This window comes from Lampetra planeri, chromosome 60, assembly GCF_965212315.1.
Source record: "Lampetra planeri chromosome 60, kcLamPlan1.2.h2, whole genome shotgun sequence".
NCBI classification, from domain to species: domain Eukaryota; kingdom Metazoa; phylum Chordata; class Hyperoartia; order Petromyzontiformes; family Petromyzontidae; genus Lampetra; species Lampetra planeri.
This window is the reverse complement of record NC_136166.1, coordinates 116125-139728: the sequence shown is the minus strand read 5'-3', so window position 1 is coordinate 139728 and position 23604 is coordinate 116125. Positions and strand designations below refer to the sequence as shown.

Below are 23604 nucleotides of genomic sequence, written 5' to 3'. Positions count from 1 at the left end.
TCTTAAAAGTATGTGATTGATTGCCTTACGCAATAATATTAATTCGTATGTATTGCTAGAAAATAAACGATTCCTACGCTCACAAATCGGTATCAGAATCGCATGCGGAGATAATCGACGACCGTCGGAATCGAATCGAAACCATCTGTGCGGGAGGCAAAAAAATAAATAAAACCGGTGCGGCGGTGCACTTGGCGGAGCGATACACAAGTCGGAAGTGCGCTCCCATTGGCCGGGCCCCTCGCGCAATGCCGCGCTGTGATAGGTCGTCGCTTCCGGTTGAGCGCGCGCGCGCCCCCCCCGCCCGTCGCCCCCCCCCCCGCCTAACGGAAACGAAGGGGGGGGGGTGCGCGTGCCAACGGGGGCAACAAGAGACAAAGGTCCCCCGTGTAGCCTTTAGCAGACCGTTGGGGGCAAGTGCAACAACAAAGACAAGACAAAGGTCCCCCTCGTAAACCTTTCGCAGACTGTTGGGGGCAAGTGCTGTTAGCGAGCGGCTATGAAGGCCGGAACAGCACACGAGGGGGGGGGGGGGGTGGCCAACACCACGCCCGGCCGCCTTTGCCTCTCTCACCCGGTGGCGATGTTCTACGAACCAAACCGCGTCACCCATTTAAGGCTGAGTCGACCTTAGTGTGGAAGGGCCCCAGGACCGCTTCAGATAATCGTCACCGGCGTCAGGCCGTGAGCAGGAATCGAACTCTGCTCGCCGGGTTGGAAGCGAGCTTTGTGGGGGGGAGGAAGAGGGGGAATGGTGGTTTGGGATTCATTCGCGACGGCGGCGGCTGTGGGTGGTAGTGCTGGTGGGGGGCAGTGGAGGCGGTGACGCGGCCCCGCGCACGCGCACGGATACCGAGCGAGGGAGAGGGAGAGAGTGAGCGCGCGCTGCTGGGGGCAAGATGGCGGCGAGCGTGTCTCGCTGGGCGGGCGGGAACCAACTGGACCTGCTCCTCAAGGCCGGTACGGGGACCTTGGCCGACACTGGCGACCCGAGCGAACCTCGCTCGCTCGCCTCCACGCACACACACACGGGGGGGGGGGGGGGGGGGAGGGGGTCACGACGATATCGACAGCAGCCAAAGCGAGACGCAGCAGTGGGGTACATTGGCTAGCGGCGGCCGCCATAAGTCTTGCATTGCGATCTCAGTGTCGCGGGGTTTTTTCTTGTTGTTGTTGCTGCTGCGAGGGAAGGTGGTGAGGGTGATGGCCATGTTTGTGGTGAAGGCGCAAGGAGGAGAGGCATGGGGGGTGGGGGTGGATCGCGCGCGCGCCATTTGTGGCGCTGCGTGCTTTTCTTTATCCCCGTGCTGCTGCTGCTGTTGTGTTTCGCGTGGTTCTCCGTACGGCGCCGCCGTTGTTGTTATTGTTGATCACCTATGGGGGGGAGCGGGCGGGTAACAGGAATGATTGCTGGTTTAGCTTCCCCCCGCCCGCGCGAACAACCACCACCACCCCATGTGGCAGACGCGTTCGCCGTGTGGACCATGTGGGCCATGTGGTCGCGTGTGCTGCTGCTTCTGGGTTGCTGCTGCTGCTTCTGGGTTGCTGCTCCTGGGTTGCTGCTGCTGCTTCTGGGTTGCTGCTGCTGCTTCTGGGTTGCTGCTGCTGCGTGTGAGAGTGTTTGTGTGTACGGCAGAGCCCAAATAAGCCACGCACAACACTCGCGTTCTGTTACCAAGATGGGTCTGCCCTGCCAGCCGGGACGTTCGACACTTTTAAACTTTACTTGTCCTCCAGGTGTACCTAGCCTGGCACCGAGCGCTGTGGCGACGTCATGTTGTGTGGTCGCGCGCACACACGTGGCGCTTGTGTAAGACACGTGCTCGCGCCTTGTGTGCTCCGTGTGTGTGTGCGCGCTCCTTGCTAGAGTGTGTGTGTGTGCTCCGTGTGTGTGTGTGTGCGCTCCTTGCTAGAGTGTGTGTGTGCGCTCCTTGCTAGAGTGTGTGTGTGTGCTCCTTGCTAGAGTGTGTGTGTGTGCTCCTTGCTAGAGTGTGTGTATGTGCTCCTTGCTAGAGTGTGTGTGTGCTCCTTGCTAGAGTGTGTGTGTGTGCTCCTTGCTAGAGTGTGTGTGTGTGCTCCTTGCTAGAGGGTGTGTGTGTGCTCCTTGCTAGAGTGTGTGTGTGTGTGTTCCTTGCTAGAGTGTGTGTGTGTGTGCTCCTTGCTAGAGTGTGTGTGTGTGTGTGCTCCTTGCTAGAGTGTGTGTGTGTGTGTGTGCTCCTTGCTAGAGTGTGTGTGTGTGTGTGCTCCTTGCTAGAGTGTGTGTGTGCTCCTTGCTAGAGTGTGTGTGTGTGTGTGCTCCTTGCTAGAGTGTGTGTGTGTGCTCCTTGCTAGAGTGTGTGTGTGTGTGTGTGCTCCTTGCTAGAGTGTGTGTGTGTGTGCTCCTTGCTAGAGTGTGTGTGTGCTCCTTGCTAGAGTGTGTGTGTGTGTGCTCCTTGCTAGAGTGTGTGTGTGTGTGCTCCTTGCTAGAGTGAGTGTGTGTGCTCCTTGCTAGAGTGTGTGTGTGTGTGTGTGCTCCTTGCTATAGGGTGTGTGTGTGTGCTCCTTGCTATAGGGTGTGTGTGTGTGCTCCTTGCTATAGGGTGTGTGTGTGTGCTCCTTGCTAGAGTGTGTGTGTGTGCTCCTTGCTAGAGTGTGTGTGTGTGTGTGTGCTCCTTGCTAGAGTGTGTGTGTGTGCTCCTTGCTAGAGTGTGTGTGTGTGCTCCTTGCTAGAGTGTGTGTGTGTGTGCTCCTTGCTAGAGTGTGTGTGTGTGCTCCTTGCTAGAGTGTGTGTGTGTGCTCCTTGCTAGAGTGTGTGTGTGTGCTCCTTGCTAGAGTGTGTGTGTGCTCCTTGCTAGAGTGTGTGTGTGTGTGTGCTCCTTGCTATAGGGTGTGTGTGTGTGCTCCTTGCTATAGGGTGTGTGTGTGTGCTCCTTGCTAGAGTGTGTGTGTGTGTGCTCCTTGCTAGAGTGTGTGTGTGTGCTCCTTGCTAGAGTGTGTGTGTGTGTGTGCTCCTTGCTAGAGTGTGTGTGTGTGTGTGCTCCTTGCTAGAGTGTGTGTGTGTGCTCCTTGCTAGAGTGTGTGTGTGTGTGTGCTCCTTGCTAGAGTGTGTGTGTGTGTGTGCTCCTTGCTAGAGTGTGTGTGTGTGTGCTCCTTGCTAGAGTGTGTGTGTGTGTGCTCCTTGCTAGAGTGTGTGTGTGTGTGTGTGCTCCTTGCTAGAGTGTGTGTGTGTGTGTGCTCCTTGCTAGAGTGTGTGTGTGTGTGTGTGCTCCTTGCTAGAGTGTGTGTGTGTGTGTGCTCCTTGCTAGAGTGTGTGTGTGTGTGTGTGTGCTCCTTGCTAGAGTGTGTGTGTGTGCTCCTTGCTAGAGTGTGTGTGTGTGTGCTCCTTGCTAGAGTGTGTGTGTGTGCTCCTTGCTAGAGTGTGTGTGTGTGTGCTCCTTGCTAGAGTGTGTGTGTGCTCCTTGCTAGAGTGTGTGTGTGTGTGCTCCTTGCTAGAGTGTGTGTGTGTGTGCTCCTTGCTAGAGTGTGTGTGTGTGCTCCTTGCTAGAGTGTGTGTGTGTGCTCCTTGCTAGAGTGTGTGTGTGTGCTCCTTGCTAGAGTGTGTGTGTGTGCTCCTTGCTAGAGTGTGTGTGTGTGCTCCTTGCTAGAGTGTGTGTGTGTGCTCCCTGCTAGAGTGTGTGTGTGCTCCCTGCTAGAGTGTGTGTGTGCTCCCTGCTAGAGTGTGTGTGCTCCCTGCTAGAGTGTGTGTGTGTGCTCCCTGCTAGAGTGTGTGTGTGTGTGTGCTCCCTGCTAGAGTGTGTGTGTGCTCCCTGCTAGAGTGTGTGTGTGTGTGCTCCCTGCTAGAGTGTGTGTGTGTGTGTGCTCCCTGCTAGATTGTGTGTGTGTGTGCTCCCTGCTAGATTGTGTGTGTGTGCTCCCTGCTAGAGTGTGTGTGTGTGCTCCCTGCTAGAGTGTGTGTGTGTGTGCTCCCTGCTAGAGTGTGTGTGTGTGTGCTCCCTGCTAGAGTGTGTGTGTGTGTGCTCCCTGCTAGAGTGTGTGTGCTCCCTGCTAGAGTGTGTGTGCTCCCTGCTAGAGTGTGTGTGTGCTCCCTGCTAGAGTGTGTGTGTGCTCCCTGCTAGAGTGTGTGTGTGCTCCCTGCTAGAGTGTGTGTGTGCTCCCTGCTAGAGTGTGTGTGTGTGTGCTCCCTGCTAGAGTGTGTGTGTGTGCTCGCTGCTAGAGTGTGTGTGTGTGTGCTCCCTGCTAGAGTGTGTGTGTGTGTGTGCTCCCTGCTAGAGTGTGTGTGTGTGTGTGCTCCCTGCTAGAGTGTGTGTGTGTGTGTGTGCTCCCTGCTAGAGTGTGTGTGTGTGCTCGCTGCTAGAGTGTGTGTGTGTGTGCTCGCTGCTAGAGTGTGTGTGTGTGTGTGCTCGCTGCTAGAGTGTGTGTGTGTGTGTGCTCGCTAGAGTGTGTGTGTGTGTGTGCTCGCTAGAGTGTGTGTGTGTGTGCTCCCTGCTAGAGTGTGTGTGTGTGCTCCCTGCTAGAATGTGTGTGTGTGCTCCTTGCTAGAGTGTGTGTGTGCTCCTTGCTAGAGTGTGTGTGTGTGTGCTCGTGTGTGTGTGCTCCCTGCTCGAGTGTGTGTGTGAACGCGTGTATCGCTGCCGAGGGCGCGATTCGCCATTGGGCGCGAATACGGAAGAGGAAGAAGTGGGGTGGTGGGCGACACGCGGCCGTGTTGTTGTTGTCTTTGTGTTGTTGTCTTTGTGTTGTTGTTGTTGTCTTTGTGTTGTCTTTGTGTTGTTGTTGTTGTCTTTGTGTTGTTGTTGTTGTCTTTGTGTTGTTGTTGTCTTTGTGTTGTTGTCTTTGTGGTGGGCGAGGGGTCTACTTGAGCGTGCGCGTCACGTGACAGACTGTCGGGGCAAGTGCTATTCGCAAGCAGCAGCAGAAATCCCTTCTTGTGGCACATTGGGGGGGGGGGGGGGTGGCCAGCACCACGTCCGGGCCGCCTTTGTCTCCCGAATGGCGACGTTTGACGTTGACACGCAGCACCGGCTTCTCGTTTGAGGCTGAGTCGACCTAGGAGGGGGGAGGCCCAGGACCGGTTTGGGTATTCGTCAGCATTTGTTTGAACCGTGAGCGGGAATCTGAGCTTGGGTTCGTAGCGCAGCTATAACCGCTACACTCAACAACAACAACAAGCACCACTAAGTGGCGGTGACGACGCTTGTGCCAGGCTAGGTGCACGTTGAGGCCACGTGAAGTGTCGGAACTCCGGCCGGCAGGAGGTCACGGTGGCAGCAGCCCCAGCAGGTGCCACGGGGCCCCACAGATACACACGGAGTCGTGTTTGTAGACACACACGGTACAAATACCCCTCCCCATGGCATTGGGGATGTGAGCGAACGCCTAATTAGGGACTGCACACGAGGTGGTGAGGTGGCCAGCAATCCGCGGCCGCCTTTGTCTCCCCAGGTGTGCCATGTTCACACGAGGCACCGGGTTACCCACTCGAGGGCTGACTCGACCTAGTGAAGGCCCAGGACCGTGACTCTTTGATTGACTCGCACACTCGGGGCCCGACAAATCCACCACGTGTGAGTGTGTGAGTGAGTGTGGAGCGGTAGTGTAGCGGTTAGCGCGCTGCGCTACGAACCCGGCGACACGGGTTCGATTCTCGCTCACGGCCAACACCAGTGACGATTATCTGAACCGGTCCTGGTCCTCCCCTAGGTCGACTCAGCCTCAAATGAGTACCTGGTGTGGTGTAGTAAACATCACCACTGGGGAGACAAAGGCGGTCTGGCGTGGTGCTGGCCACCCACCCCCTCGTGTACCGTTCCGGCCTTCATAGGTGCTCACTAACAGCACTTGCCCCTACAGTCTGTTAAGGCTACACGGTGGATCTTTGTGGCCACGCGTGCTCTCGACTCGGCATGCTTCCGGTCTGCGCGTGCACTGCCCCGCTCTGCGTTTCTGCACTCGAGATGACTTCCCCTGCAGAGGAGGAGGAGGGAGTCCCCCAGCAGTGTTCACCAAGCCCGCAGTGTTCTCCAAGCACGCATTGTTAGAAGCGTTGTCCTGAAAACCTCATGTGAGACGTTCTTCATCCAGCAATGGATTGACCGTGCTGTACACGCTTGTGTTTGTATACGCGCCATACAGTACCGTCAGTTTAACACGTAGGCTTTCGCGACCAATATTATTATGGGTCAGATCGCGTTATTTATAAATGTGTCGTAACCCTCCACCACCCGACACGGCCAAACAGTAAAAAATGTCACGTTTTTCAAAGGACAAAATAATTCACTTCTTGAGCCCACCGGTGTGTTGAAGAGAGGATCAACAGCATTTTAAGTGAATTATTTTGTCCTTTGAAAAACGTGACACATTTTTTTACTGTTTGGCCGTGTCGGGTGGTGGAGGGTTATGACACATTTATAAATAACGCGATCTCACCCAAAAACCTTTATTACGAATACGGTACCGTGTTGCTTCTCTAACGATGCCTGCTTCTGTCTATTTGGGGTTTGCGTGTCTCTCTCCCCCCCCCCCCCCCCGTGGTCGCATGGATTGTTCTCCGGGTCCTCCGGTTTATTTCTCCGACGTCGCCACGCGTTCCGAGTGTTTGGTTGCGGTGACTGTCCACGCGATGAGAAGCCACTTGCTTGGGCCATCATTGGTGGCCAGGTTGCTTCTGAAACGGAGCTCTATTGCTCAGTGGGCCTTACCTGGTTAAAATAAAAAGTAGTTTTCTAGTTTGATCATTGTAATTGCAGGACTCTAATGATAGTGTGCATGACTGCACTGGAATGATAATGTACACGTGTGTAGGATTGTATGAGCACTGAGGCCGCCCATCAAACTCCCGAGACGGACCGATGTATGAACTGTAGACTCGGTACACGTCTGAAGTGTGTGGTATAGGCACATGCCGTTTGGAGTTTGCGTGTCTCTCTCTCTGGCGAGATGTTAACTACCTCGCCTGGTCTACAGGAGGTCGTGGGTTTGATCCCGACCCTGACGACGCCTGCTGCTGCTGTGTTTTTGGAGTCTGCGTGTCTCTCTCTCTCCTTGGTCGCGTGGATTTTTCTCCGGGTCCTCCGTTTTTTTCCCCCTCCGCTTTTAGAATCGACGTCACCACGCGATTAGAGCGTTTGTCTGCTGCTGTAAATGTCCACGTGATGATGATGATGCTCAGCCACTTGGTTGAGCTGTTAGTTGTGATGGTCACGCCGCGTCTGCACAAGAGCTACACAGCACGGTGGGGTTTACCTGGTGAAGTACAACGCAGTTTAACATAGTTTAGTTGTGTCCTTCACTACACACGTGTTGTGCTGCAGTTGGCCTCCAGTGACGCGTTTCCCTTTGCCTGCACGTTGCACTGCTGTCGGTGCGTGTTGTGGTGTTTGTCGTCGTTGTGACCTGCTGACCCCGTGGGGGGGGGGGCATCGTAGCATATCGGATTCCTCCTCCGCCAGTCTACATAAAGATTCTGGGTCTCTGTGCGAGCCTGTGGGTCTCTGTGCGAGCCTGTGGGTCTCTGTGCGAGTCTGTGGGTCTCTGTGCGAGTCTCTGTGGGTCTCTGTGCGAGTCTCTGTGGGTCTCTGTGCGAGTCTCTGTGGGTCTCTGTACGAGCCTGTGGGTCTCTGTGCGAGTCTCTGTGGGTCTCTGTGCGAGTCTCTGTGGGCCTCTGTGCGAGTCTCTGTGGGCCTCTGTGCGAGTCTCTGGTTGCCAGTGACCTCCCCCATTCCCCTCCACCCCCTGCCCAGCTGCTGCTGCTGCTCGGTCACTGCCTCCCCACCCCACCATGTCTCCCCCCCCCCCCACTTCATCTCCCACCGCCGTCTCTCCTCCCGCTGTCTCCCTCCGCCGCTTCTCTTCCCTTTCCCCCTCTCGGCCTCCTTCCACCCTCGCGAGACGAAACCAACTCCGTGTCTTCTCATCGGCTGTACCCATCGTCTGGTCCCGTGACGCCCGCTCCCCATTTACACACCCGGGCCTCCGTTTGCTTGAACAGCAGCAGCCGTGTCGGTGACCCCACGATCTCTTCATTACGTCTTTTATTTCTTGAGCCATCTCTTCGAGTCTTTCGTCACTTCCGTGCTCGCAGTTAGGACGCAGATTATCATATGAATAATTTCCCATGTGCGGTTGAGTGATTTCCCCTCCCGGTCACGAACGCGGTGAGTGTCACTGCATCACCGCTGTCGTGCCGCATATAAAAAGCCAGCGGTGGGATGTCAAAGGCCCCGGCGTGAGACTGTTTAGCGGCGACCGAGCGCGCAACAACCGCCGGCGACGATTTCAAATGGCTGTGCGCGTGAAGCCGACGCGTACCGCGCGCTGTGTCGCACTCTTCACAGAGGAGGGGGGCTAGGCCGCCGTGCATCTCGATACGCGACGACGACAAAAATGAAACCACTCGGCAAGAAGCACCTTTTGCGTAGCGTTCACAAATGACACGAGCCTCTTGGCTCTTCAACTGGCCCCCCCTGCAAAATATTCACTGTGTAGCGCCTTGTGTATTGGCGAGCCGCGCGTGTTTGTGTGTCGTGGCAAGTGTTTGTGTCGCGTTGGGGCACGCGTGGTGTGGCGGTGGGTTCGCGTAAGCTGCGCCGTCGACTCGGGTTCGATTCCTGGCCACGGCTGACGTGGGTGGCGAGGAGTGATATCTGGACAGGCCCCCCCCGCCCTCGGGCTTACCCTGGGTCCGTGCATGATGAGTAAACATCAGAACTGGGGAGACAAAGGTGCGTGACACTTAACGCAGCGCTCCCACGGGCGTTGTTTCGGCTTTAATAGGTGCTCGCTAACAACACTTACCCAATCATTTATATGCCTCTACAGGGATATTTTCTTTGTTTATATTAGAGCAGCATATTTACGTAGTTTATTTGACGTGTGTGTGCATGATCAAGGGCTTTGTTTATGCACGTTGCTACCTAAACACGTGTGCGCCTAGGTACCACAAAGCGGTGTGTGTGCGAGTGCATGTAGTGTGAACATGAGCGCTTTGGGAGACAAAGGTGGCCTGGCGTGATGGTGGCCACCCACAGGCCTCGTGTGCCGTGACCAACCCTTTTGACAAGTGGCCGCTGAGTAAAACGGCGCTTGCCCCAATAGTCTGTGAAGGGTGTACGGGGGGGGGGGGCGTCTCGGCCTTTCGAGCAGAGCGATATCTGCACGCGCACCACACACGCGCTCCTAGCAGACGACTTTCAAACACAAGGACTCTCACTGATAGAGAGAGAGAGTGCTAAACACGGAAATGTAACACGGAAGTGGATGCCCCCCCCTCCTGCACCCCCCTCCCTGCCTAGCGGGGCCTCTGCTGCCTTTCCGCCCTCCCTCGCCAGGGTGTGCTGTTGACACGTGCTGGGAGGAATGCGCTTGGCTAGCGTGCGGTGGTGGTGGTATTGGTTGGCTAGGATGCGGTGGTGGTGGTAGTGGTTGGCTAGGATGCGGTGGTGGTGGTGGTGGTCGTGATTGGCTAGCATGCGGTGGTACATGTGGTGGTGGTGGTAGTGGTTGGCTAGCATGCGGTGGTGGTGGTGGTTGGCTAGGATACGGTGGTGGTGGTGCCTGGCTAGCATATGGTGGTGGTGTTTGGCTAGGATGCATGCGGTGGTACATGCGGTGGTGGTGCTTGACTAGGATGCATGCGGTGGTTGTTAGTGATGCTTGGCTAGGGTGCGGTGGTGCCGTTACACAACCCTCGATTCACGTTCATAAATCTGTTACAAAGCTCTTCACTTTCGTATAGCTATTACACAGACCTCTTTTCACTTTTATGGAGGCCGATTATGCTGACCTATTCACTATCGTAGATAATTATTCGACGAGTATCTAAAAAGCTTAGCCAGTACAGCATGCGGTCACAAGGCAGTGGTGATCGCAGGGTGTTTCAAGTTCGTCTAATGTGGGTTCATCATGCGGCATTTTCGCACCCCTTGCGTGTGCAGGCAGAGTAGCTGGTGGTGAGTGTGCGTGTGTGTCTGCGTGTGTGTCTGCGTGTGTGTCTGTGTGTGTGAAAGGGAGCGGTAGTGCAGGGGCTGGGCGACGTTGCGCTACGAAACTGTCGATCAGAGTTTGATTCCCGCTCTCGGCCAACACCAGTGACGTTTATCTGAACCGGTCATGTGCCTCCCCTAGGTTGACTCAACCTAAAATGAGTGTAAACATCGCAACTAGGATAACAAAGGCGGCCGGGCGTGGTGCTGTCTACCCACCCCCTCGTGTGCCGTGCCGGTCTTCATAGGTTCTCGCTTAACAGCACTTGCCCCGACAGTCTGTTAAGGCTACACGGGGGATCTTTGTCTTTGGCGTGCTGCAGTGAGTGGTCGGTGCACTGTGCTCCACCCCCAAAGGGTCAAGTTGGTAGCCACGGCTTGCAGTGGTCGACAATTTATCTGAAGTGCTCCTGTGCCTCTGCTGGGTTGACACGGCCCTGAATCAGCACCCGGTGTAGCACCGGGGAGACAAAGGCGGCTGGGCACGGTGCCAATCTCGCACACACACTCACGCGCATACCTCTCATCCGCCTTGCCGGCAGTACGCGCTCGCTCACGGCACTTGCCACGATGGCCTTTGTCGACTGCGCCGGTGGTGGGGGTGGGGCGGTTGATGGCCGCGCCCGCGTCTTTTGTGCGGCGTGTAGCGGGTAGCGTATTCTGCCCATGTGCCCTGAAACAGCCTTTCGTAACGGACGCGCGGGCTTGAGGGTTTACTATCCGTCCCCCCCCCTCCACCCCCCCCCCCCCCCGCGTGTAATTTGTTGTCGTTGTGCTGATTTGTTAATTAGCGCAGGTCGTGTTGGCAGGCCGCGCTTCCGAGTATAAACTGGCATCTTGTTCTCCCGTCGCTCGGAGTTCCCATTGGACCCGAGATTTCTTTTTAACGCTCTTTGGACCAAGCGACCGTGAATGTTGGAACATTTTTTTTTCCCCCGGCGACGCCGCGCCCACCCAGCGTGTCGTTTGGGGGCGGGGGGAGAGGTGACTCTGGGTATGGGAGCGCTCAGCTCGCACCGTTTGAGTCTCTCATCCTCCACTGGTGTGGGTGGAGGTGGTCAATCGATCCTCTTGGCAGAAATGCTGCGTATGTATACTTGGCCTCCGAGCGGTAATTCTGGCTCCAATGAAGTGGCATTTAGCACCGTTTGATAATTCTTCGTAGGAGCACAGGCTGGTGCTAAGACAAGCAAGACGAGGACAAAGATTCTCCCCCACCCATATAGGACCGGGTTGACATATTCGGCGCTGTTATTGGTCGTGAGCGGGAATCAAACCGGGGTTCGTAGCGCACTGGCGCCGATGAACCACTGCGCCACCGTTCGCTGCGTGGTTCATAGACTCACAGCAAACAAACAAAGATCCCCCGTGTATCCTGAGCAGGCTCGTAGGACAAGTGCTGCTAGCGAAAGTCCGGCACGGCACACGAGGGGGTTGGTGACTAGCACCACGCCCGGCCACCATCGTCTCCCCGGTGGCCATGTTTCCTTACACACCGCACCGGGTACTCGTTTGAGGCCGAGTCTGCCTAGTGTAGGAGGCCCAGGACCGGTTTCGGATGATCGTCTCAAAAAGTGTTGGCCAGTTTTTAAAGAGGCGAGTTTTCAAGACGGCACTTAAATCTAGCTCGCGACTCCCGGCGGCCGTACGTCAGCACAGGGCAAAGCGTTTCGGAGCTCGAGAGCTGCACTTGCAAAATGCCCGGTCACCCCGGTTGAACCGTGCCGTGCGCGCGACGCCGGTTTCTTCTATCGCGAAGCCTTGGGAGCTGTTCCCGCGCCGAATGCCCTTCAAGGAGACCTGAAGGGTCTTTAATTATTACTTTTAGGCTGTGATCCAACAAATACACGTGATTAATTGGGTGATATAGCTCGTGTACTTACAACTGAAATTATTGTGTTCGCGAATAATTCGTGGGAAATTTGTGTAACAATTTGTAATGCAGACCGTACGATCGTCACGGAATTAGTATTGTCCGGTTCAACGTAACGCAGCAACCCCGACTCGTCATTTTATTTCGTACCGTACGCTCGTCTTGCTGAACCAGGCAGCAGCCTTCTTTATCAGCGGTTTGGAGTCCACCTTAGTCCACCTGAGCGCACCTGAGTCCACCTGAGCCTGCCGCCAACCGCATCAATAGAGTTGGATGGGGCCGGCGCGGTAGCGCAGAGGTGCGTCGGGCGCCGGTTAAACTTGAGAAAGCGCAAGCGGGCCGCATACACTCCAGCTGCTGCTGCTGTGCAGCTCCCGTCCTGGACGCTTGCCGTTGTCTCGAGAATCGGCCGTGTAAGCGTCGGCACCGCTTCCGTGGAGGCGTGGCACCTTCCGTAGACCTCCGTCGTGTCTACCCGAGGCCAGCTTGTCCGTGAACACTTGCCTGTGAGTTGCTAAGACGACTTGCGGTGTGCGTGACGTTGCCCTCTTGTGTGGGGAGCGGCGGCGTAGCGGTCGACGCGCTGCGCTACGGAGCCCGGCGGCCCGAGTTCGATTCCCAACACCAGTGACGAATGTCTTGAGCCGGTCCTGGGCCTCCCCTAGGTTGACTCGGCCCTGTGAGTACCTGGTGTGGTGTGTAGTAAACATCGCCACTAGGGAGACAGGCAGCCAGGCGTAGCGCTAGCCTTGTGCTGTGCCGGCCTTCATCGGTGCTGCTCTCGCTAACAGCACTTGCCCCTCCTGCGGCCTGTTCAGGCTATATAGGGGATCTTTGTCTGTTACTTGTAACCGTGTATTTCTTGGCATACCCCCCCCCCCTTCAAGCTGTGGGTGTTACTTCACCGTACTTCATGACATCGGGCAGTGCGGATTTTGTAAAGGTGGGGAGCACAGAAGTATGGTGCAACGACGTTCATTGTATGCAGTTGACGATGATGATGATGACGATGATGACGAGGACGATGACAATGACAACGATGACTACAATGATGACGACGATGGTGGCGGTGGCCGGCCGTGTCTCTGCAGTGGAGGTGTCGGCGAGCAGCCCAGAGGGCATGGAGATGAACGACGAGGTGTCCGAGCCCGCCGAGGAGGTGGTGGGCCCGAGCGAGGAGGGCGGAGGAGGTGGCGCCGAGGCTATGGAGGCAGCGGAGACGTTGCTCCACATGGAGGCCCCAGACCCCAACTGCGACGCTCACCACATAGGTGAGTCAGCAGGCGCTGAACAAGGACAACGGACGTTTCCATCGTCGTCATCGACATCATCGTACGTCCATCGCTCCATGCCCGCAGTGGACATCCTGATTCGGCGTCGTTATCTGCTTTAGCATCCACTCCATCGTTAGTCTCGACCCAGCGGCTGTAGTCCTGCCTAGCGACCTGTCAATGACTGAATCGGCATTGCACGCCGCAGCAGTCAACACCCTCGATTGGCAGCCTTCTGACGCTCCAGGTCGCTCTGGCGAATACGAGAGGCTCCCTCCGCGTCTCCCTCGAGTTCTCGCCACGGTTTTAAACAACATCAACCGAAACGACTTGACGGGCGTACGCCTTTCTACGAGTTTCAACCGCGGATTGCAATCGACCGATCGTCACTCTCCGTTCCTGCGTGCCCCCCCCCCCACCCCTCCGTGTCGTCATCGTCGCTGCAGTGGCGGCCGAGGTGGAGGTGTTTGTGCCGCCCGACTCCCCGGGATCGTTCGACAAATCTCCGTTGGACGACGGCGCCCAGTCCCCGCGGAAAAAAAAAGGTGATGCCCCCCCCCCCTTCCCCCACCTGCGTTCATCGACAGCAGTGCGCTTGCTTGCAGTTGCTTCACAGCAGAAAGGCGTTGCCAGTGATGATTGCCCCCAGCGACTGGTCGCCTCTGCAACTGCCCTGGTCGTTCTGCTGGTGTGCCGTGTGTGGTGTGCCGTGTGTGCCGTGTGTGCCGTGTGTGGTGTGCCGTGTGGATGTGGACGTAACGGCCGCGTCTTCGCCGTTTCAGGGCGGAAAATCAGGACGACTTGGCCGTGCTCCCCCTCTCTCAACCCGGACACGCCGGCCAAGAAGAAGTCGCGAGAAGGTAACGAGAGACTTGCAGAAGTTGGGTGCCCGCGATTGCACGTTCGCTCGCCCGATTAGTCGTTACGCCCGCCCGCTGACTCGCCCGCCCGCTCACTCGGTCGCCCGCCCGCTCGATCGCCTGTCCGGTCCGCCCACTCATTCGTTCGCCCCCCCGCTGTGAATGCGTACTTAGACGTCGTCCCCGCCACCGCCCCCCCCCTCCCCGTGCCTTGCCCCGCTTGGCCCCCTGGACCACCTCCTTGGCCCTGTGCCAGGTTCGGGTGCGGCACGTGAGGCCATCGCATCGTCGCGGTCGGGTACGCCCGGCCTGGCTTGGGTTCCTGCCTGACTGGGAAAATAGCCACGTGGGGGTGACCACCCCATTACCACCATACCCTGAGAGTCCTGCGCTGGCTCTCGGCGTTTTTGGAGAAGGGGTTCACGAGTCTCATCGGCACCTCCGCTTTGGCACGGTTGGCTATGTACGGTGCAAAAGAAGTTCAGCGTGTACAGGCCTTTGAAACACAACGCTGCTCTGTTCCCGTGTGTTAGTTATAGGCAAGAGGCATTTCTTAATTTGTTTATACATTTTTTATTTTGCTTGGTAGAAAGTAGTAAGGTTTTTATTTGCTTGGTATGTATGTGTGCGTGCGTGTGTTGGGCTTCTTTCACGCTCTACGTAGCCAACCGCGTGTCCGCATAATGAATGTACAGATTTGTGGGAAAGCCGTTGGCATGAATGATGCTGCTGTCTAAAATGAAAGCGTTTATTTTTGTAAGTGTTATGACCGCCGCGGAACCTCAATGATCGAGCAAACTTGCGCTGACGTGTCGACCCCCCCCCTGCCCGCCCCCCGCCTGCGCGCAGGCCACACCGTGTACCTGTGGGAGTTCCTGCTGTCGCTGCTGCAGAACAAGAGCACGTGCCCACGCCTCATCAAGTGGACCGAGCGAGAAAAGGGAATCTTCAAGCTCGTCGACTCGAAGGCCGTGTCGCAACTCTGGGGCAAGCACAAGAACAAGCCCGACATGAACTACGAGACGATGGGTCGGGCGCTACGGTGAGCCCAGGGTCGGGGGGGGGGGGGTGCCGGTTGATTCTGCCACGTCCCGTGGGCTCGGGGGAGCCTGATGATTGGTCCCGTTGGCTCATGTGGTTTTTGACAGCCGCGCGAGTGTGTGTCCCTGAGACTGCCCGGACGCTAGGCCGAGGTCGCGCAGACGTAACCCTAACCTGCACCTTAAACCCAGTCTCACACAGACTACTCGGCGGCACCACGGAGACACGAAGTTTACTACCTTGCCAGGTATGCAGGAGGTTGTGGGTTCGATCCCGATCCTAACGCCTTCTGTATATTTTGAGTCTGCACGCTCTCTCCGTGGTCGCGTGGATTTTTCTCCGGGTCCTCCGGTTTTTCCCCTCCACATTTAGAAACGACGTCACGCGTTGAGAGATTTTGGCTGCTGTGAATCTCTCCACATGATCGGCCACTTCTTTGAGCTATCGTTTGTGACCAGGTCGCTTCTGAAAAAAGAGCTGTGTAGCTCAGTGGAGCTTATCTGGTAAAATTAATAAAATACTCTGACCCTATCCATATTCTACCCCAAACCTACCCTAATGTTTGTTGTCTTGCCCTGAACCTCCGATTAGCACGGTTTGGCTTCGTACGGTGTGAAAGAAGTTCTACATACATACGTACAGCAACAACACCCGCTATTCGCCACCAAGTGGCGGTGACATCACCACGGCACCTGTGCCAGGCCAGGCGCACTTTGAGGCCACGTGAAGTGTCGAACGCCCGCTGGCAGGAGGTCACGGGGCAGACCCAGGTGCCATGGGTCAACTGAGATGACTGGCCCGATGCACCACCTGTGCCTCCTGCTGTATCAACTTGCTGTGTTTTAGCCGCCCGGCGCTCCGCTCGTTGTGAGCTCCCCACGAACTCTCACACACGCACAACAACGACCGTGGCGAGAACAGCGTCGCGATGTTTTATCGGGACATTCCCCCCCCCCACCCGACCCGCGGTGGTAAACTCACGAGGCAGAGAATAAACGGAGCCACTAGAGGGCATGAGAGCCACTTGGACCGGCACGAGCTTGGTGGGGTTTTCGCTGGGAGCACAAGTCGGCAGAGGGAGTCTCGATCGTGCTCCGCATGCGATGGTGAGGCTAGGCAGCTGCGCCTGCTTTGCTAGTTGGGGGTCAATCCGTTTTTTCTAGCCAATTGGTCAAATCTGTCACGCAAATTAGTTGCTGCTTCAGCACGCCGGCGTTGTTGGAGAGTAAACCCAGCATTTATATTTACTCGGTCTTAACTAACTTTGCAAAGGATAATATTGGTCACGAAAGCCCCAAGTGTTCAACTCCGTAATAACGATCTGGCTGGCTGATTGTGGCGAGTGTTGTGCGGGGAATCGGCGCGATGCCAGCGGCCGTGCCCCCCTCAACTCGCAGCTGATCCCATACTCCACCCACAACCGTACCCCCCTCACCAACAAACCATTCCCCACTCCACCCGCATCTGTGCCCACCTCCACCCGCAGCTGATCCCATACTCCACCCACAACCGTACCCCCCTCACCCACAACCATACCCACCTCCACCCACAACTGTGCCCACCTCCACCCACAACCGTGCGTAGCCCCCCTCTTTTCCCCTCTTTTAACTCGCCCTCCCCCCCCACCTCTCTGTCTGCCGCCGCAGCTACTACTACCAGCGCGGCATCCTGGCCAAGGTGGAGGGCCAGCGCCTCGTGTACCAGTTCAAGGAGATGCCCAAGGGCTTCCTGGACGACCTGGGCGACCCGTCTGACGACTCGGGGCACGAGTCGGTCATCGCCTCGCTGAGCGCCGAGCTGCAGCAGGGCACCCCCCCCGCCGCTGCGAGTCAAGGCGGCGGCGTCTCCCGCCAGGCCCAAGAAGATGGGTGGGACGCCGTGCGTGACGACCGTCCGGTGGGTGGCGCGCGTCGACGGGAAAACTAAAATAATGATAAAAAAAAATGCACGTAATGTGAAAATGTTAATACGTAACACGAGAAGGATTTCTCCGCAAATCTGGCTGTCGCCTGATGAAGCTGGTTGTAATTACTGGCGAAACGTGGTACTCGGATTGTCAATGTTGTGGATTTGCTCTCCAACACACTACTAGTATACTACACTATACACTACTACACTATACACTACTACACTATACACTACTACACTATACACTACTACACTATACACTACTACACTATACACTACTACACTATACACTACTACACTAGTGCTGTACTAGTGACGAATTGGCACGTTCTGTTTACGTGACAACCCTTACTAGTTGGCTGTGTCGGGTGGTGGTGGCGGGTTTAACGACACATTCATATATTTATGCCATCTAACCCAAAAAACCTCTTAAGGACAAAATAATGTAAACTATTAAACTATACATTTTTATTTTGCCAGGTAAGGCCCCCACTGAGCTGTGTTTCTGACACAACGCCCGCCATCACGAATGAGAGCTGGAGGCAGTGGGCGTATCTTCACGTTGGCAATTAACAGCAGCCAAAATACTCTTGGAACGAGTTTAAGTCTTCTAAATGTTTGAGGGAAAAACCGGAGGACCCGGAGAAAAATGGACGCGACCACGGGGTGCAGAAAGAGCGAGAGACTCAAGCTCCAAATGTTCAGCAGGCGTCAGGGTCGTTATTAGACCCCACGACCTCCTGTAGACCAGGCGAGGTAGTTAACATCTCACCACGGAGAGAGACACACAAACTCCAAATATACGGTAGACGTCAGTGTCGTTATCAGACCCCACGACCTCCTGTAGACCAGGCGAGGCAGTTAACATCTCGCCACCGTGGCGGCATGATCACGTGACGTTATTACGCCGCTGCGACACGCGCAGTTTCCGCGTCGCTCCGTGCGTACCCCCCGTCCTTCTCGCGTGTCACCTCGCCGGCCTCATCTCTTCGTGTCGACGAGGGCCGATTCACGGGCCTTCCTCTTGCGGGGGGGGGGGGGGGGGGCGGGGTGGCACGCCAGTTGAACGCCGCCGATCTGCGAGACGTCCCGAGTCGCTGGCACCGTCTCCGATTGTCGCTGACGCGCCGTCGCGCGCCCCGCGCGTTCTCGTCCGCAGCGCGGTGCAGATGCCTTCGGTGATCTCCATCGACACCGCCTACCGGCAGTCGGTAGCGCTCTCCTCCGGCCAAGTCATCAACCTCTCCGGCGGGGGCGGCGGCGGCGCCGGCAGCCCGAGAATCCTGCTGCAGACGGCGGGCGGCGGCGCCCTGCACGACCTGCCGCCCGGGACCGTCATCGCCACGACGTACGTGAGCGACGCGGGCGCCGTCGGCTCGGCCGCCACTCCCGCCATCGCCGTGGGGGGGCAGCATCACCACCAGCAGCACCACCAGCCGCACGAGTACATCCTGGTGCTGACGCCCGTCGCCAACGGGGAGCACGGAGAGGCGACGCAGCTGCTGTTCTCGCTGCCGAGCGAGCAGGCGCAGACGGCGCCCGGCGCCGCCGCTCCGACGGCGAGCGAGGAGGTGCCGCTGCACATCGTGCCGCACTCGGATGTGGTCGTGTCGGAGAGCCCCGAGGTGGAGGTGGTGACTATGAAGGAGGAGAGGGTGTGACGGGTGGTTCGGGGGGATTGGGGGGGGGGCGGCACGGCGCGGCCGCTGAACCCGTCCGCCCCCTTGTCGTCCTCCTCTTCCCGCTACACCCCCCCCCCCCCCTTGACCCCCGCGTGCCCGGCGGGCGTCACGTGGGTGTACATACCGCGAAAGGGATCAAAGTGGACTCGGGAGAATATACAAAACTAAATGACAATCAATTTATATGCTTCTCAAAGAAGAGAGTTGTTGTTTGTTTTGGTTTTCTGTTTATTTTGTTGTTGATTTCTTTCGTTTTATCTTGTTTGTTTTTGTAACTTAAAGCACCGTTGGAGCCCGCCAAAGCTGTCGCTTCCGTCGTAGTAGGTGCCATGACACACGCAGGCCTCCGCCCCCATCGGTTACCCCCCCCCGCCAATGAGGACGGTACCGTCGCCTGTACCGACGGACGTTCTCCCGTAACGAAAACAAGCATCCGCCGCCGCCGCCACCTAGTTTAGACCAAAACAAATGTTTACCCCGCCTCTGGGCAACGGGGAGCGAACGACGTTTTTTTTGCAGTGCATCAAAACACTTTTTTCTTTCTTTTTAAGTGACACGGACTTCCGACCGTTGCCGGGGAATGTTGGCGCAGGTTTTGTCGGCCGCTGTTCATATTGTATAGAGCCTGGTATGTTGAAATTACCAGTATATTTTTGAATTCCCGACGACCCTTCTTTGTCTCGTACCTTATCGGTCGTTTCACGACGGCTTTAAACAAAAACAAACACGTCCTTCCGTTGCGTTATTGCGGCCAGCACCTCGGGCAAAATCAAATTCCCGTGTCCGCCGTTGTACCTGAACACTTATGGCCAGCGGGTGGCAGATGCCCCTCCACTCTGCAGCAGCAACAACAACCAATGTACAAATACACCGCCTCGGGTGCTGAGCGCAATTTTGTGTAATTTTTCTATCGCCCTTTGTGCGTTTTTTTTATCGCTCTCTTGTATCTCTCGCTGGTGTACAAATGCAAACTCAAACACTACTACCCCGGAGTTGCGTAACAGCGGGCTCGATTCACCGTCACTCTCCCCCACCATCTCTCTCTACCTCTGCTACAAATCGAAGAGGAGCTGTTTGTTGCTGTTCCCTCGTCCTCGGCCGCCGTGGTCACACGACCGCCCTCCTCGCCCCCCCCCCTCGCCCTCCTCCGCGTGTCACCGTGTCACCGCGTCCCCCGCGAGCTACGGGGCAGCGGCCACCTTGGCACCGGCGCGACATCCGGGATCGCAAGTCGCCGGTGTCGCTCGCCGGTTAGCAGCCACTGTGGCAACCCCCCCCCACCACCCCGGTGGAGAGTTGGGAAACGTTTTAATAATGCCGATGAAATTTCGGCAAAAATACTCGGGCGTGACCCCCCCCCCCCCGTTGGCTTGCGCAGAGAGAGCGGCTTTGGGTTTGCCCAGCCGCTTGACCCCCGCCCCCCCCCTCCCAAATTAATTTTCTCACCGCCGCTTAAGGTCGCCCGGCACTGCGGTGTCTCGCGTCTCGCTCCCAACGAGTACGCTGTTGAGTGGGCAGGTCCACGCCGATTGTTCGCACTTATAGAAACGTCCGGAGCAATAAACGCAACACGGTTTCTTTTCTTTTACCGAGAAAACGAAGGGAGCTGTCGTGTGGTGGGTGTATCGGTGTTGGCACGCGCTGCATCCAACCAGAAATCTGGGATAACGGCCAACGTAGCTGCGTTGCCTGCTGAAAGATGAAATACATTTTTTGTTTATTAGCTGTCGTGGTAAATAAGAGCCTGGATTTTAATTTGAGATTGGGACCCGGCGAATTTCCATTCGCTCAATTTCTTGTCCTCGCGGAATGCGCCGGCCTCGACCGCTGTGTCCTCGCGTGCCGCTCATTCGGCCGCCTCGCGGCCCTCAAGCAGCTTGGTCGCATCGACGAAGACCAGTTGTTGGTGTGGGGAGGGCCCATGCCACCTCCACCCCCACCCCCCCCCTTGCACGGTCTGTAACAGCCTCAGCCGCCGCCGTCAGACGGTGCACGGCACCTCCAGCAGACGCCGGCGGAGCGAGATGAGCGTGGTGAGGAGCCGTCGTTCGGTCATCGGCGGCGGCCGAAATCATTGATCCGTGACGACGGCGGTTTTGGCAAAATACGCAACCCCAGTCGATTACGCAACCCAATACGAGAAGTAGTGGCATTCCGGACCGTCTTGACGCAAGCGTCATTGAAGCTTCCGATTGAGAAGAAAATTTTACTTTTCAGTGACTCTGGCGAGCCGCCGTGAGTACAGCCTCCTAGCGACACGATGGCGTGGTGGCTTTGTAGCTCGGCTGCTGTGAGTTTCGGGTTGTCGCTGCTGTGCGCTGCTGTGCGCTGCTGTGCGCTGTTGAAGGTGATCTCACGTGCAGCCCTGGGTAAGGTGTCTGTCCGACATCGACTCTACATCCGGTTGGATCTTCGTGATTTAAAGCCTGTCCCTTAAATTTCGATTTAAAGCTTTCGTGACTGCAGGGATTCATCTTCTTGGTTCTTTCGGTAAAGTCACGTAGAAGGGAAATAATAAAATAATAAAAAGAAAACATAATAAAATACAATTCTCACGACGTTTCGGCCACAACGCAAGCAGCCGTCCTCAGTTCATTCAGACGCTGTCTTCCCGACAGACCTGTTCTTCACCTGAGGACGGCTGCTTGCGTTGTGGCCGAAACGTCGTGAGATTTGTATTTTATTACGTTTTATTTTTATTATTTTATTAAAGCCTCTCCCTTCTTTTACCCCCCCCCCCTCTCTGGTCCTTTTTGGTTGCCGATAAACACGAATTTGATGGGGGGACGGACAATAACGCAGTTTAGCGCCGAGCATAACGCGCGGGGTTTTTATGGTTAGAGCGTGAATGTAAGCGTGCCGTTAAACCCGCCACCACCACCCAACACAGCCAATTGGTAAGGTTTGTCGCGTGAACAGAACGTGCCGATTCGTCACTAGTCCAGCACTAACCGGTTGCGTTAGAGAGCAAAGCCACCCAACGTTTACAATCGGAGTCCGACGTTTCGGCAGTAATTACAACCGGCATCATCAGGCGGCAGCCAGACTTGTGGAAAAATCCTCCTCCTGTTTCGTTAGTTAAATAGAGGGATAGATGTGCGACATCTACTCTCCTTACTGATTGGCTGTGTCGGTGTTGGCGGGTTTAACGACACATTTATATTTACGCGATCCAATCTAATAAAAACCTTTGTTTATGGATAATATTGGTCGTGAAGGCCTCTTACTCTCTGCGTGTGGAGCAGACACGCCCTGTCGTCACCCACTGGGTGCTGACCATCCCTGGCCACACCGACGATGACATTGTATGTTTACAATTTCTTTCATTTAAAAAAAACTAAAATTCTTAGTTTTTTAAAGGTTTCTTAAAAGTCACCTTTTTGTGCGTTCACAGCAACCGTATACCCCCCCCCCCCCCCCCCGCGAACTCTTCTTAAAGTGTCCCCGAAGTTTCTAATCGCCGCTCGTTTTCAAATAGGGGTACAAAAACACCCCGCACACGCGAAAACACAACTTGTTGTTCCAGGAGACCTGGGAGGGCGCCGGAGAAATTTATTTTTAAAGTGTCGAAGCGTGCCAGGGAGAGAACTCGTCGCAGATCCTGTACCCCCCCCCCCCCCCCCCCCCCGTATTCCGTGACATTTTCTACCTAATTTTTAAAGGCTCTCAGCGCGGGTAGCGTGGCGCGTGTATCGCAGGCCTCCTAAAACTGTAGATTCGCTATAAATAGCGCCACATATCTACAAACTAAGCCTGGCTGCGTCTACAAACTAGTGAGTGCGCGGAGTGCGCAGTTGCGTAATCCGCGGCAAGACGTACCGCATCGTTATACCGAGCATTGCAGCTGCAGCAACATGGGAGGGAAGAAAGTGGCGACGCCGTTCCAATCCCCACACACCCTTCAGTATGGGATGGAGCTCATCACGACGGAGGCCAATGGCGCGCAGTCCTGTCGTTGCTTGTTCTGTGTTCACCAAGGCCGTGATGTGGTCGAGGTGACGGGCGACTCGGGCCGCAAGCGCAAGAACCGCACCGACATCAAGTACTTCACGAAGCCGTTCCTGCCGCATCAGTACCGCCACCATCTTGAAGGGCAGCACAAGGAATCGTGGATGCTCTACCAGACGCTGTCGCCCGATGAGAAGAAGAGCTACTTCAACGGCATGGCCAAGCGCACCAACACGCTCCACAATTACATGGACCTGTCGACCGCGTCGATCGACTACGTGATCCAGAACAGCATCATTGAGACAATTATCGGGGACTTGTTCTTTCGCGATGACGACGAGGACAGCGGCGACGACGAGGACGCGGCCGCAGCCATCGCCAAGAAGGCCGCCAAGAAGGCCAAGGAGAAGGTCAACGCGATGAAGCTGTTCGTCAAGAAAGTTAACATCGAGACGGGGACGTATACGTACACGGCAACAATCAAGAACGAGATGCGCTTCGAGCTCGCCATGGACCACGTCGGTGTCGGCATGTCGTTCCGTCAAACGGCTGCTGCCATCGATCATGCCAGGATCCGCACCAACACGCCGAAGCTGCAGGGCATGAACGACCTCATCGTGGCACAGTCAGTCCGTGTTCTGGTGGCCGCCGGGCTGCAGATGATCGCCAGGATAATCGACGATCCATCGGTGTGGGCCTCCTCTCTGGCTGGCGACGGCAGTACTCACCGCGGCCAGTCGTTCTTCGACCTGCGCACCCGCGTTTGTTACCGCGGCTTCCTCGTCAATCTGCACCTGGTCGCGATCCCTATGTTCGAGCGTCACACTGCTCAGAACATCTTCCGCATGCTCGTCAAGTTCCTCGACGCGCTGTACCCCAACTGACGCGCCAAGCTGATCGGCTTTTCATCGGATGGCGAGAATACGATGACTGGGCGTCATGGGGGGCTGGTGACGCTCATTGTGAAGGAGGCCGAGAATGACGTCATTCGAATCTGGTGTCCACCTCATCAGATCGATATTGTGGTCAAGAAATCCGCCGAGTGCGTCTTCGATGGCAGCT

At 56.3% G+C, this 23604-nt stretch overlaps 1 protein-coding gene across 2 annotated transcripts in view; it reads left to right on the top strand.

Moving 5' to 3' along the window:
- Nucleotides 1–19319, top strand: part of LOC144736336 (uncharacterized) — a 32211-nt gene extending 12892 nt beyond the window's left edge. Inside the window, exons 1-7 of one of the 2 annotated variants that reach the window (XM_078619000.1) lie at nt 846–960; nt 12924–13103; nt 13550–13648; nt 13886–13963; nt 14813–15005; nt 16651–16900; nt 18072–19319. In XM_078619000.1, coding sequence (XP_078475126.1) covers nt 900–960; nt 12924–13103; nt 13550–13648; nt 13886–13963; nt 14813–15005; nt 16651–16900; nt 18072–18869 — 1659 coding nt within the window. In that variant the 5' untranslated portion in view covers nt 846–899 and the 3' untranslated portion in view covers nt 18870–19319. Of the gene's footprint in view, nt 1–845; nt 961–12923; nt 13104–13549; nt 13649–13885; nt 13964–14812; nt 15006–16650; nt 16901–18071 lie in introns of those variants that run through there. The other variant, XM_078618998.1, reaches the window with a different exon arrangement.
- The last annotated feature ends 4285 nt before the right edge of the window (nt 19320–23604 follow it).